Source organism: Crocodylus siamensis, chromosome 4 (genome assembly GCF_052110815.1).
Source record: "Crocodylus siamensis isolate JL-2025a chromosome 4, ASM5211081v1, whole genome shotgun sequence".
NCBI classification, from domain to species: Eukaryota; Metazoa; Chordata; order Crocodylia; family Crocodylidae; genus Crocodylus; species Crocodylus siamensis.
The window spans coordinates 219,443,892-219,457,991 of record NC_143398.1 but is presented as its reverse complement, the minus strand read 5'-3'; the positions used below and the strand labels follow the sequence as shown (position 1 = coordinate 219,457,991).

The 14,100-nt window shown below is 38.2% G+C and overlaps 1 protein-coding gene across 31 annotated transcripts in view; it reads right to left on the bottom strand.

Annotated features, from left to right (window-relative positions):
• Positions 1–13,277, bottom strand: part of NEB (nebulin) — a 207,472-nt gene extending 194,195 nt beyond the window's left edge. For all 31 annotated transcript variants that reach the window (XM_090045755.1, XM_090045724.1, XM_090045725.1 and 28 more), the window contains exons 1-9: positions 13,173–13,277; positions 12,383–12,476; positions 11,786–11,853; positions 8,051–8,095; positions 4,916–5,101; positions 3,424–3,531; positions 623–727; positions 223–327; positions 10–114 (exon numbers count right to left, since the gene is read on the bottom strand). In XM_090045755.1, the coding sequence (XP_089901881.1) occupies positions 10–114; positions 223–327; positions 623–727; positions 3,424–3,531; positions 4,916–5,101; positions 8,051–8,095; positions 11,786–11,818 (687 nt within the window). In that variant the 5' untranslated portion in view covers positions 11,819–11,853; positions 12,383–12,476; positions 13,173–13,277. The remainder of the gene's footprint in view (positions 1–9; positions 115–222; positions 328–622; positions 728–3,423; positions 3,532–4,915; positions 5,102–8,050; positions 8,096–11,785; positions 11,854–12,382; positions 12,477–13,172) is intronic.
• Positions 13,278–14,100: the final 823 nt, after the last annotated feature.

Sequence of the window (14,100 nt, the reverse complement as noted above, 5' to 3'; positions counted from 1 at the left end):
GGTACTTACATCGCTGAGAGCCTTTTGGGCATTTGCTACTCTTCTCAGTTCTGGACTGTCATCATATGGATAAAACAATGTTTTGTCTCCTTCCCAGTCTTCTGTGTAGAGTTTCTTAAAGACAAAAAAAAAATATCAGACAGTAAATAATTTTTAATGAAATAATTCCCAACTAGGAATACTACTTGCACTTTAGTGCTCTAAGCGAGCTGCTGCTCTTACCTTACTATATAGTGCTGTATTTTTTATTGCATTAACAAGCTCAGGAGCATCAGGGGGAAGCAGGTATTTGTCTTTAGTTTCCTCCCAGTTCTGCTTGTATAAAACCTGGACGGAAAGACCATACTGTTAGTCACTCTGCCTTTTAGAAAGCACTTACACCTGTTCATAAATGGTCTGCTTCTAAAGATTTTCAGAAATCACAAATGAATGGAATCTAATAACTATATCCATGAGGAAAAGTTAAGATTTATATTTTTTTCTTTTTTGATCATGTTCTCTCCCAATTATTTTCTTTCATTTTGTCTCCTACAAAATGTTACACTGTCCCAAGCTAAAAAACTTACTGCAAATTGAGCCAATAATGTCCATATTTTTTTCATACAGTGGCTAAGAGTCTTACCTTGCTCACTTGTTGTGATACTTTCTTTGCGTGCTCTATATCCTTTGCCTTTTCATCAACATGGCAAAGAGTCTTGGAAACATCACCAGCCATGCGGTATTTAACCTAGGTCAATACATGCCAAGATAGATTTATCTTATTCCAATAAAACAACAAAGTGAAACAAAAGTGATAACTTTAGAAAATAGAATACCAGTTTTTTTCCAGTCTAGTAACTACGGCTAAATGCCATAGTTCAAGTAATGCATTTACTGAAGAGGAGCCACTCTATTTAAAGCGTCCACAGTGTCTCCTATATTCAGCATCCCATGCTTCAAAATGGCAGGAGGAGCGTGTTGAACGAGCTTTAGTAAAGTGCCCCGAACTAACATTTTGAAATGTGAGGACACTGAATACATGAGACACCATAGCTGCTGGAGTGTGCTTATTAGCACGTTCCAGCAGACTCAATTAATCGAGTTTGCTCCAATGCGCTGTAATTACCACATGCCAAAGCAGACATCCCACATATCTACAGGCACCCAAAGGGCCATATTCAAATGGTTCATTAGGTATTTAAATAGGGCTTAGGTGGTATTTAGCTGCTAAGTCTCAAACTGAGGCAAACTGTAAGCAACCTCACAAATCCTCAAATGCCTCCATGCTTGACTGGAAAGTTCCTTATAGACGTCTGCAGGTGTTGTATCTAACTCCCCAGAGAGACTTTCACTTGTGGGTATGGCCTGACCTCATCTAACTTACATTAAAAATGTTGAATTTGGGTCAGAAAAGGAAGTGGTTGTGGTGCTTATGATTTACCCAGTGGTAAGAGCCCTCAGCAAAGAAGTGGGAGACCTGGATTCTAGACCCTAACAAGTTCGAATTCACATCTTTCCACCTTCATACTACAGAGGAGGTTGGACAGGGGTACTACAGGGCCAGAAGAATAGGAAGCAAAAAAGTATTGCGTCACTGTAGCCAAGAGGTTGGGGAGAGTCCTTAATTCCAGTCCCTGCTGCATACTTAACATAAAATGTATAAGCCAACCTGATGCACAGGACTCTTCCACAAAGGGACTGCTATAAACAGTGGGCTCCTTCTTACCTCATCCCAGCACTGTTTATGCATATTTTTAAACATTGTTCTAAGAAATAAAAAGCCCTGTCATCAGGAAGTAGAAACCAAGACTCCCCTCTTCCCAGGAAACCACCATCCTTCCTCGGCCACAGAGAAACATTCCCTCCTCCTTGGTCTCCTTCTGGCCCTAAAAGTCTTGTTCTTATGGCTACCCTGTGGCCCAACTTCAACAGTAGTTGCTTAACCTGCCACTTCCTGAGTGAGTGTTTTAATCACTAGGTTATAGAGCAAATGGCAGGCACCACCACTTCGTTCTCCTCTTCAGAAGCCATCAGGCAACTATCCTCAGAAACGAGACAAGGGTTTTTGAACTAGAGGTATATGCAGATGCCTAGTGGACAGTGCAGCTCAGGTTCCACCGGTGTTTCTTATTGGCTACTTCTCTGGACATCTGTTATTGGCATCTCTGGCCTTTCTCAATCAGCCACTGGAGAAGCCATCTGCTCTCCTCTTTCTATTAGAACACTTCTGCATCTCCAGAGTCTCTCCCCGACTGTATATGGACCTAAACACCTAACCCATCAAATTTAATCAGTTCTCTGAGAAGTGAAACTAAGTCACCCACATGCAAGGTGCAAGTTCTAATCACTGAAGGGAAGCAAAACCACTTACAGGAGACCACTGGGCCACAGTTTTGCAAAAAAAAGCAGGTATACACACCTAATGCCAGGACAGTGCTCTGTGTTGTGAATTACAGATCACATAAAAGTACTACATTTCTACCAGGAGAATTGCTGTTCTCCCAGAAGAAGAAACAGGTGTACAATTGTGTTTCTGTTTCTTCAGACCAAAAATGGTGGTTCCAGGAGAAAAATAACCCAACTTCAAACCAGTAGAAGCTGTTCCCAGAAAAGTCTCTCCAAGGAGAAAAAACACATGTACAGCCAGAGATATTAGAGAGAGGTACTTTCATGCAGCCTTGAGATAGGCACCTAAGTCCCTGAAGAGAGATGGTAGATTATTGGTGGCTCCTTACTCAGCATGCTGTGTTTCAGGGATCCCATTCTTCAGCAACTGTACAGGAATCTAGATCCCTAACTGGAGAATGTGTGGTAACCATCTGGCTACCTAGCAGAAAAGTTTGGTGCTCCAATGATCAGCATTCTCACTCCCAAGTCCTCTTGCAGACGCTACATTTGAGTCACGTTTTTCTGATTTTTTTTAAAGGCACAGACCCAGAAACTAGTTACATGAAAATAGAAATGTTTAAACATATTTTAAAGATCCACTTCTGTGATTATTAAGTGCCTACTGCCTATAAGAAGAATATAAGGTGTGGGAAGGGCAGCAGGGTATAGCCTGCAGTGTCATTTAATCCAGTGCTTTATACTTTACCAGTATTCCCCATTACTGTCTTTAATTTCATATCAAAATCTTTTCTTCAAACCCATGTTGGCCCCAGTCAACTGGAATCATTATTCAGCTGGTCATGGACCATTATCTCCCCTTCTCTAAGACACAGAGGCCTAAATTCCAAGCTGAGTCCTAGAATTTCAGGCTTGTCACTGAGTCTGCATTTCTGCCCCAAAGATCCTGGTAGTGTTTCTGCCAAGCTTACAGTTTCACTTCCTGTAACATTTACTATCTGGTTTCTGTCTCTCTGCTAATATTTAAATGGATGCTCTAAAATACATAGTTCCTTTACTCTTTTATATCTAATTTACTTTATTAGATATGGCACATACCTCACTAAGCTGGTCTTGTACTTTCTTGATTCTTCGAAGTTCTGGAGTATCACTTGTTACAGCATATGGCTTTCCTTTTTCTTTCATGAACTTTTGTTTGTATTTGTTCTGAAATAACAGAGTACAGATATTACTGCTCAGACCTCCCAAAGTTCCAATATCCAAAGGCTCTGGCAAAGACAATGGAAATCAATTTTTACATTCACTACTATAGAATCTATGAATCATTTGGTCATATTCTCAGCATAGCTCCTCTGTTTCTTCTCTTAAGACCACATTATATTGTCCCAATATGATATATTTTAGTCTTTTGGAGGGTTTGGTTTTGATCGCCTCAAAATTACTCTCTAAAAATCTAATAACATTTTATTCAGATATCTCAGAACACAGTGACTCAAACTCAACTCTTGCTTATGCATGTACAATGCCTTAAAAGTCAGTGAGTGGCATTGTGCAAGTGGAAATAAGAGTAGAATTGGTCCAGCAGTCTTATGAAAAGGAAAAGTATGCCTAAATCCTATCTGATCCTGTTCTCATGGTCATTGGCAAGACCAGGTTTGGGCCTAATGGGATATTAAGTCTGGGATTTTCAAAGGGAGTTTGACATCCAACTTCTGTAGACTTTGACTTTGATTTGGGAAATCCTCGAGAGGTCCTTAGTCCAAACCTAACCTGTTTGCTATAGTTAAAATGAGAATCAGTGCTAGAGAGCATGAGATGAGGTCATGCCTTTAGTCAGGTCTTTGCCTAGAAGAGTAACCTAGAATATTCTTGTTACATGGTTGCAGGACTAGGCCATGGATTATGATACATTTGGAAGCAAATATCCTACCCGCTTATAGATTCAGTCACCTCTACCAACCTACCAGGAACCTTTTTCCTATATTTCTTAATTGCAGATTATCAGAATAGAAATGTCCAGATCCAGCAAAGTTTCAATAATAGTGCACAGCACCTTATACTGTAGAAGTAAATTGCTTTGTCTATACATTAGCTGTGCTTCACACAACATGTATTTAATTAGAATTAGGCTAGAACAAGCAACCTAGACCTGAAAACCTTTCCCTCAGACTCTGGGAAACTTTGGATCTAGAGCTAGACTTTGCAGCTTGGGCCTATGGCTTTACTTCCTCTAATATAGGAAGGAGGTAAAGAAACATGCTTGAGCTTTGTTTCTCCCACACTTCAGAGCTTTAGGTTAGTATGCCCACATGGTTAGGAAACTGTGACAAAGACAGTTTAATTTAATTGACCAGTCAATGCTATGAATAGGACCCAGAAATGAGCTCTCCAGACAGCACCCGATATCCCTTCCTCAAGCCATTTTTTGTGACATTTTGATTCATTACTGCAGTGATAACCAAGGATCAAACTGACTACAAAGCATAAAAATGGGCAAACACAACATCAGGGTTTTCTACAAAACATGATAAATATCTTGAATGTGGGACTCAAAGTAACAAGCAGGAATGACATAATGGGAATAATTTACCTCACTAAACAGGTCCTGCATTTTATGACTGTGTTTTAGATAAGGCGTCATAAACTTAGATGAGTCCACTTTTGTCCGTCTGACTTTCTTTCTGACAGGAGGTGCTGCATGTTCTACGGTCTGTACGGTTGTTGTGGGGCCCTCAAAGCCTGTCCTGGTGATGGTCTCAGTGTACTCTGTGATCACCTGGGAGTAGAGCCAAGATACAATTATTCAGTTTTTAAATATAAACCACCATTTTGTTTTTGGAATTTTTCAAGACTTCTATTTGTTAAAAGGGTGTTTAATTTCACAATGGAATTTTGACCATACCATGGGCTAAAAATCAATATCTTGTTCTCTGTTAGGATTGCCAATGGGCCATTTACACATGATCCAAGATGACATGAGGACTCAGTTGATTCACCAAGTTCTAACTCAAACTTCCTTAGTTATCATCCAACAGCTCTCGAGTCCAGAGGGCTTTCTGCTGCCTCTTTCCACATGCATAACTCCCACTGACGTCAGAGGGAATTTTGAGTGCTGACTGATGAGAGGATAAGTCCAAAGGGTAAAAATGTTCTGAATACTAAAGGCTATATTGACTGGCACATAGTCTCACATCAACAGCTCCTGCTGATGTCACTGGGAGTTGTGACAGTCGATCAAAGGCACGTATGACCCTTCAAAGGGTTTTTAGCCACAAAATAGTAAAGAAATTGAGACAGCAAGATGTAACTAATAAAACCCTTCATATCTTTGCAATAAGTAAAGCATTTGCTGCTTAATGTTCAGATACCTTTCAGAATCCAGTCTTTCTACAAATGTACATTTTCTGATGTGGACAATCAGATGATAATCATGGAAGAGGCATATTTGATACACAAAGGAAAGCAATGGAAAGAGCTGACAGACAAAACTGTTGCCTATGCCTTTAGACCAACAAATATCCATGGAAAGACCTGGAAACATGCCCCTATTTAATGTTAATGATTTAAGTTCTCATTCATGCTCTAGGCAATAATTTTAGTGCACATAAGTTTCTAATCAAAGCACTCACAGAAATGGTAATTATACATGACAAAAATAAATTTGCTTCATAACTACATGAATAATTAAGTATCACATCTTGGTTCATAATAGATTTTTTTTTAAAAGGGACTTTCAAAAAGGAATGAATGAAGCTTAGCTTTCAGTTTATTTGCATTAATGTGATACATACACCCGATTAAATATATTCATCCTTACCTAAAGAAAAAATTGTTAGCAATATCTATCTTTCACAAGCTTTGTTTCTTCTGTGTTCACTAAGGGTCCATATAAACGTTCACCACATGATTGCAGACCAGGAGTGGAGCGTACAGACATTCACCAGTGCCAAAAGAGCCATGTAGAAAACTGTGTGCAAGTAACTTGGAGTAAGGGAGAGAGGAGCGTGGAATTATGGGTGCTAACAGGTCTGAGGGGGAGTTTGGCAGGATCAGGCTGGATGGCCGGTTTGGGGGGATGGGGTTGGTGGGTCTGCAGAGGGGATTGTCCGTTCAAGGTTGGGAAGTCAGGAGGGTAAAAACAGCCCAGTCAGGGTCAGGGGGGTAGGAAGCGCTCAGCCCCGAGGGTGGGGAGAGCAGCTGGGCTTTCCCAGCCTCAGGGCTGTGCTCCAAATGTGTGCAGTTGTTTACTGGATCGGGTTAACCTGTTCCCAGTCTAAGTTAGTTCACCCACTTAGGTGAACTAGTTTAGATCAGACCCACCATATTTGGCCCAATTTAAACCCCCTGAACATCTGCACAGATGAGCATTTAAATCAATCTAACACTAGTCAGGTCGATCTAAATGTAATATCTGTATATACCCTAAAAACTCTTAACGATACATTATTATTCACTCCACTTCTACAGCAAGTTGCTCTGTATCCATTCATTTCTAATATGTGATACCTCATTAACAGCATGTTTCTTAGCATTAAATAGCACTTGAGATTCTGAAAAGTGTGCATATGGTGACAATAATCTGACAAATATTACCTGTTACTTCTTGTTCCCTGCATATTGAGAGTATGGATACATATATTCATGCATACATTCATTATATCTATCCATTATCTACTTCGTATTTACTTCAATCTATTCTGCAGTACAGAAAGATTTCTTTTGCAACCTTTTATGTTCATACACACTATTTCTGTTCATATTCAGTTTGTAAGATGCCATTCTTATTAAAAAGAACTGTTTCCATGTTTTGCCCTATCTCTGATCACCTAGTTTCATAGTTTCACAGATGTAGCATCACTAATTAATTCAATAATTTGTATGTCTAACAGAGCTATTCATATAGATTTTACTATTCTTACCTCTTTAAGGTAAAATATTTCTCATGACATGAGATTATGCCAAAGCATGCACTAACAATTTCAGTTTTGGTGTGAGAGTGTTTCCTTCTAAACAAAGGGACCTGTTTCAAAATTTTCCCTGCTTAAGTAAAATGCCCTTTGATAAAATAGGAATTTTGACTAACTAGTAATTCAGCACTGTCTCTCCCAAAGGCAACTTTATCGTGCCATGAGTCCCCGTGAAGTCAGTGAGTGTGGGGGTTTTTTATCAGTAGTCAAATCAGACTCAAGGAAGGTAGTGTTGCAATAGGCAAGCAATATTATGCATCTGATATATCAGATTTACATTTCTCCCAGGAAAATTACCATTACAGAATAGAGATTTGATTATTATAAGCCGTGGCCTTTCTAAATTTTTATTTTATTAGTTATGAAGTCTGTTCTTGGCTATATGTTAAGAGTAAACTACAATAGCATGTGAGCCTATGGGTTATGATATTAAAGGGAAAACAGGGGGCTGAGGGGTCATGGGCACTAAGGCGCACAGTTGACAGCCCAGAGGTTGCAAATTCCAGGCCATAACAGAATTCCAGGCACAGTCCCATCAGATTCCAGCAATTCTGCAAATTCACTGGGACATGAGAAGGAGGGGAGGAAAAACAACCATAACAAAACAACAAGCAATTGTCTCCAACTCTTCCATCTCATATTTATGCAGTCAGAACCATGAAACAGCCCTCAAAACACACAAAATGGTCCATGCACTTGGTACATTGAGTTATTAATATTATCATTTGCTTCACATGCAATTTCACAGAGGCCTTTACCTCCTCTGGTTCACCCTCCTCCACAATCATCTCTTCAATGTAGTACTATAAATAAAGGACAAACTTTATCATTTCACAAGAACACACAACACTGTAAAATGACTATTTTCTCTTTGAACCAACAGCCCCACTGCCTGGGAAATAGCTGTAATTCATTAGTGCAGAGGCTGCTTTTACACTCCTGACAGAGCTCTGAGTTTCCCCTTTATACTAATAATGTTAAGCATTGTATTGCCACACCTGACATATATTTGTCCAACTTGTTCTTAAAACCTACAGTAAAAGGCATTCGCTTTCTTCCTAGGTACCAGTTCTACATCTTAATGATCCCTAGGATGTTTGGAGATGGAGTTTCCTTCTAATATCAAACATAAATTCCCTGTTCCTTCAATTTAAACTAATTATTTCCTGCTCTACACTTAGTGGACCCAGAGAAAAAGAATATCATCCATCTCTTTCTACCAGCCTTTCACGTATTTGAAGATTGTTACATCCCTCCTCTGTCCTTTTCCCCCCAGACTGAACAAATCCAGTTCTTTCAACATTACCTCAGAAGTCATGTTTTCTAAACTCTTATCATTTTTTGTACTTACCCCTAGACAGTCTATATTTGTCTTAGTACTCCAGGTAAGGACTCATCATTGTCAAGTAGAAGGAAATAAGTGTGTCCTGTATCTTAGCTCTAACGTTCTTATTAATGCATCCCAGAATGATGCTGCCATTTTTACAATAGCATCACACTGCTGACTCATTCAGTTTGTTATCCACTGTAACTCCCAGATCTTTTCCAAGCCAATTATTCCCAATTTTGCATTTATACATTTGATTTCTCCTTCCTAAGTAGTACACTCTTCACTGAATTTAATTTTAGACCATTTCTCTTATGAATTGCCTGCAGTCCCTCCTAGATTAATGCAAATCAAAAATTTTAAAAATGTGTTTTTTATTGCATCATTCAACCCATTAATGAAAGTATTAAATAGAATAGTATCCAACTCATGACAGAGCCCTGAGTAATCCCATGCCACGGTTTCTCCCAGGTGGACAATGAATTATCAATAACTGCTCTTTGAGTATGTTAAATTAAGCAGTCACATTTGTACTTCCATACTACATTCAATTCCATTGATTTAAATGGGTCAAGCCCTTAACCTATAATATTTGCCATGCATCCCTCCAATTCACTTACTCATGAATTAACTTTGATTCAGATTTCCCATATTCTTTATGTACTGGAGATGCATTATGTTAATGTAAATAACTTAATTTCCCCCTTCATCAGGCAAATCCTTGTGTTCTCTGAAGAATAACATGTTACAAATGTTGTCCCATTCTTTTTTCTTTCACGCCAAATTGCAAAACCATTGTTAACTTTGCAGAATCCTACTCCCCACCCCTTTTCTTTACACTTGTTAAATACAACATGCCCTTATTTAATCAAAAGGAGAACACCGACCTTTTTTCAACGTCAAAACATTTGTCAAAACAAATAATACCGAGCAATTCGTATCTTCCAATTCATATCTTTATAAGCACAAATTACAATCATCACTTTCTAGAGTCAACCTGTTCCAAGAGTAACCACACAGAAGTATCTGGGAAAATCAGTATCAGTCATTATAGGCTAATCTACACAGGGACATTCAAACTCAGACAATTTGGCCAAAGGTATTGATTCTCCAGGAGGAGAAGCAAATAGGAAGCCAATGCCACTTAATTCCGGAATGAAACTATTCATACATACTTTAGCTGGATACATATTGACTTCATGACTTCATTGATTCATTTCAACATTCCCGTGTTTTCAGATTACTGGACCTTTCTACCTCTGAATGTATCTTAATATTTGATGTTATTCAGGGCTAATTTCTGTTTACTACCATTGTTGTGTTTCTGACTCTTCAAAAAAATATCAGCAGGGAAATGTTATCTGGTTTTATAATTAGCTGCATTCCTTGCAAATCACTAACTGTTATGCTATCCAGTGTAGACTAATGTAATCCTACAGATTACCTCCACTGACAAAAGGTCAAGGTTCCTGAAATGAAATGCCCAGCATATTCTGAACCTTCTCTTCCTAAACCGTAAATCTATTTTTCCTTTGTACAAAGATCTCTGACATAGATTTAACAGACATGATTCATAGGAATCTAGGGTGCTTCTTTTTATGATTTTGAAAAGGGCTGAGCTGCTTCAGAATGATACCAGATGCCATTGTTACTATTTTATTTATAACTTATCCCCTATGAATATCTCAGAAGCAGAGCAGAACCATCTGAAGCGGTCCTAGAGATGTGACCTAGAGCACATTTAACAAAAGATGAAAAAAACAAGAGGGGAAAAAATGGAGCTGCCTAGGCACACAAATCCGCAGTACACAATTCCAAAAAATGACATCAAATGAAAAGGAAGCCAGCTCCTCCAAAATGAAATGTAGAGTAAGCTAAGGGAAAGTATATTCATATGAAAGTAGGTATTAACACAATACAGCCAATGGCACAGTTACAGCAGACAGGACTATCAGTAAGTATAAAGACAGTCACAGATAATAGAGTAAATCATAAGAATTTGAAAAAATATTTCTTTTACATGTAGATATTTAGGGGGATTGTACCAGTGACAACATTTCCTAAGCCACATAATGTATGTAACTAATTGAACTGGCACATGATTTTATTTCTGGCTACTAGAACCTAGACACTCAATCCTGCAATCCCTTGCCAAATGAGCAGTCCACAGGTTTTCTTATGGGGATGAGAGTTGCATGACTGGGTCCTAAATTCACAGATTTTTCCCTCTGTGAAGGGCACTACATGCCCCTTCTAACTGCTCTTACACTTTCTGGTGGAGCAGTCATCATTTAATAACCAAGGAGACTCTAGTTATTACTATAGCAAAATATTTATAATAAAGTACTTTTTTCACTGACATTCATACATGAATTTCCTTGGATACTGGGAAATCTAAATCAGACCAGTAAGGCCACATACAGAGGTACATAACTGTGAGTTTAACTGACTGGTGGGGGGTGTCAAACTCATCCATGACATAACATCGATTTCAGCAGGTTTACATCCCAGATTCATCTGTCCCCAGATCTGCACTGTAGGAATACCCTTACTGTATTGCCTATTCGTAGACAAGGGCTGCAAAGCTGCTATATTTCTGAACTGCCGTGGATGGTAGGGAAAGGTCAGGCTGAGGTGGGTCCCACAGCTGTTCCATTTGACACCAACTAAAGCAGCAGTTCTCAGCCTTTTTAGTCTCAAGGCTAGACTCATGGCACCCCTTAGAAAATGCCAGATCTATTTCACAGATGATACAGAATTGTTTTCTGTTGCAAGGAACTCAGAAAGACAAATGTTTGTAATAGTATGGATTCCTCCGTGAAATATCTGGGTTTATCTTGTTAATCATGTTTGTACATCTAACTCTGCTAACATAGCATGGCAACTCATGACACCTTTGAAAGTATCCCAAAGCACCCCTGGTTGAAATTCACTGAACTAGAGCATGAGGCTGAGAGGCAAAAGGGCACGGCCACTGCGTCCAGGACTGCACAAATCCAGTAGCCACAAATCTGGACTGGAACAATAGAAGCATTGGTTCTGCAGCACTTCCACTTTTCCCTTTACTTGACATAACCTACACATACACAGAATTGACAAAAGCAGTAGCATATTCTGATCTCTGTAAATAATCAAGATCAACCTTTTTAGAAGATTTTCCTCTTACCTCCACTACTTCCTCATATTCTTCTTCTTCCATTTTTGCAGAATTTTCCTCTGTCTGCTACTGACTCACTGGTCATATAACAGATGAAGATATAAATATGAAGTATTAGCGCAAAGCATGCATTTGTTATTAAACACTCTTAGTCAAGTCCATCTTTTATGTCATGGTATAATAATTAGTACTACTACCATATTGTTTTATAGGGCAATGAAGAGCAGGCCTTTAATATGTAACTCAAAAAAAAATAGTTCTAATCTAACAATTTTACTTCATCTTATTTTAGAATGGGAAATTACTGGATTAGTCTGTAGACTAATATCAATTATAATTTTAGCCAAATATATTAACATATAAATGCAATGGTAAAATAGATATATAAAAGAATGAGTTCTGATCAGAAATAGTAATGTGAAATATGTCTTGCTTTTTCCTGTAGAACAGACATCTGAAGCATCTTCTCTTTCTCTAATGTTACATAGCTCATTATTTCAACTATTGTTTGGATAGGAATTTTATCTGTAAGTTCCAGTACAACTATTAATATGCCATGCAAATGATATGATTTAGAAAAAAATTACAATACTGATTTTAAATGACCTTATGTTAATGAAGTTAATTTTCCTCCTCTCATTAGCTTATATGGGTTCTCCGTTTTTAGCTTCTGTGGCTTTTTTTCTTTTTATCTTCAAACCTGAAAAACATGAAATCCATATAGTTTGGATCAAAATGTGAAGTAAGAGTTATTACTGTCAACTTCCAATTAATTAATTAATTAATGGAATGATTTTGCTGTAAGTCCTGTCAAAGTAAGAGTTTTGCCAACAGAGAAACAGCCCTGTTTCTAATGTTGGTAGTCGATGAAGGTTTAGAACAGCTGTTTCCTAGTCCAAAGATATTTGCCATGTAAGCTAATACTACAGAGCGATTGGCTGGTTTTGTTTAGCTAGCTAAGCTGCAATTCCTTCTGAGGCAAGTGGAGTCCAGTACTGCAGGTTAAATATAGGAACAAAAAATGCTGTCCCTTTTTAGTTCCAATATGTTAGAAAAAAGTGAGAAGAAAACTATTTTGTTAACCCAAAAGACTAACTGATAAAAAATAATTCACATGTAGAGTAACTTGTCAGCATATAGGCCAAAGTCCTACGGACAAATCCCAGAAACAGTAAGCACAAGGAACATATACCCAAGCCCTACATTATATATTCCCTGGTCGCAGATCCAAGGATTTTTCTTCACATTTGCAAACACTTAGCTCGCCTCACTCAGACAGAAAGACTAGTGACTTTCGTGGGTAAAGCTTGAGTAGAACCCTCAAAAAGCAACAGAATCAAAAACAGCTTGAGATCTGCTCCATAAAATTAAGTCAGATTAAATAAAATGTGCTTACCAGCAATATTGAAATAAATTTCTTTAGCAGCAAAGCCTCTCCAAGTCTTCCCTCCTGAGAAACGCTGGGCAAGAGCAAGCCTGATGCATCAGCTCCTAAATTATCATGTGGTCAAGTCAACCAATCAGATTTTGACTTGCTCAAGTTTCAGATTCTAAATATACCTACTGACCCTTCTGAAGACCACCTGTTCATCAGATCCACAAAGAAAAAGGGAGCTAATAATTTTGCAGCCTTTGACTAATCCAAAACAGATCAGAATTTTCCTGACTACATTAGTATTTTTAATTCAGACATATACAAATCTTAGAAATGCAATACGGGCAGAAGATAATAACTGGGCAATTTTGATGAACAGATAACCATGGGAAAAATCAAGAAATAAATTGAGTCCAGTCTCAGTGCAGGATTCCTCTAGTTTTTTAATGTCTACATTTAAAGATGGAATCTTTTCCGTCCAACAGAACTTTCTCTCAAGAAAACAATTAACCGTTATCTTAAACTTTTTTTCCTTAATTCATGTAACTCAGATGTTTAACCCTTATCCCATCTCATTAATCCATTGCCACCAAATTGTTTACAGTCTGAGAGACTTGTAGATGGCTACCTCCTTTTGCAAAACTATATATTTTCAGTTCTTTATCCATTTGCTCTATCAGTCTGTTCTTCTAACTCCTTCATCATATTTTTCTGCTCCTTTGAACTCCTTCCACTTTCAGCTTAATGGATGTCTATCAGTAGTTCTTGGTTTTTTTAGCATGAGTGCTGAAAAATGGCAACACAATTGTGACATGACCCATGGACATGTCTGTAATAAAGGCAAGACATATAGATGTTCTGATAAGAAAATGAACTCTATTTCCTTGTCCCAATTATCTAGCCCGGGACAAGGTTGCAAAGGTAATATCTTGGTCCTGTGAAATAAGGT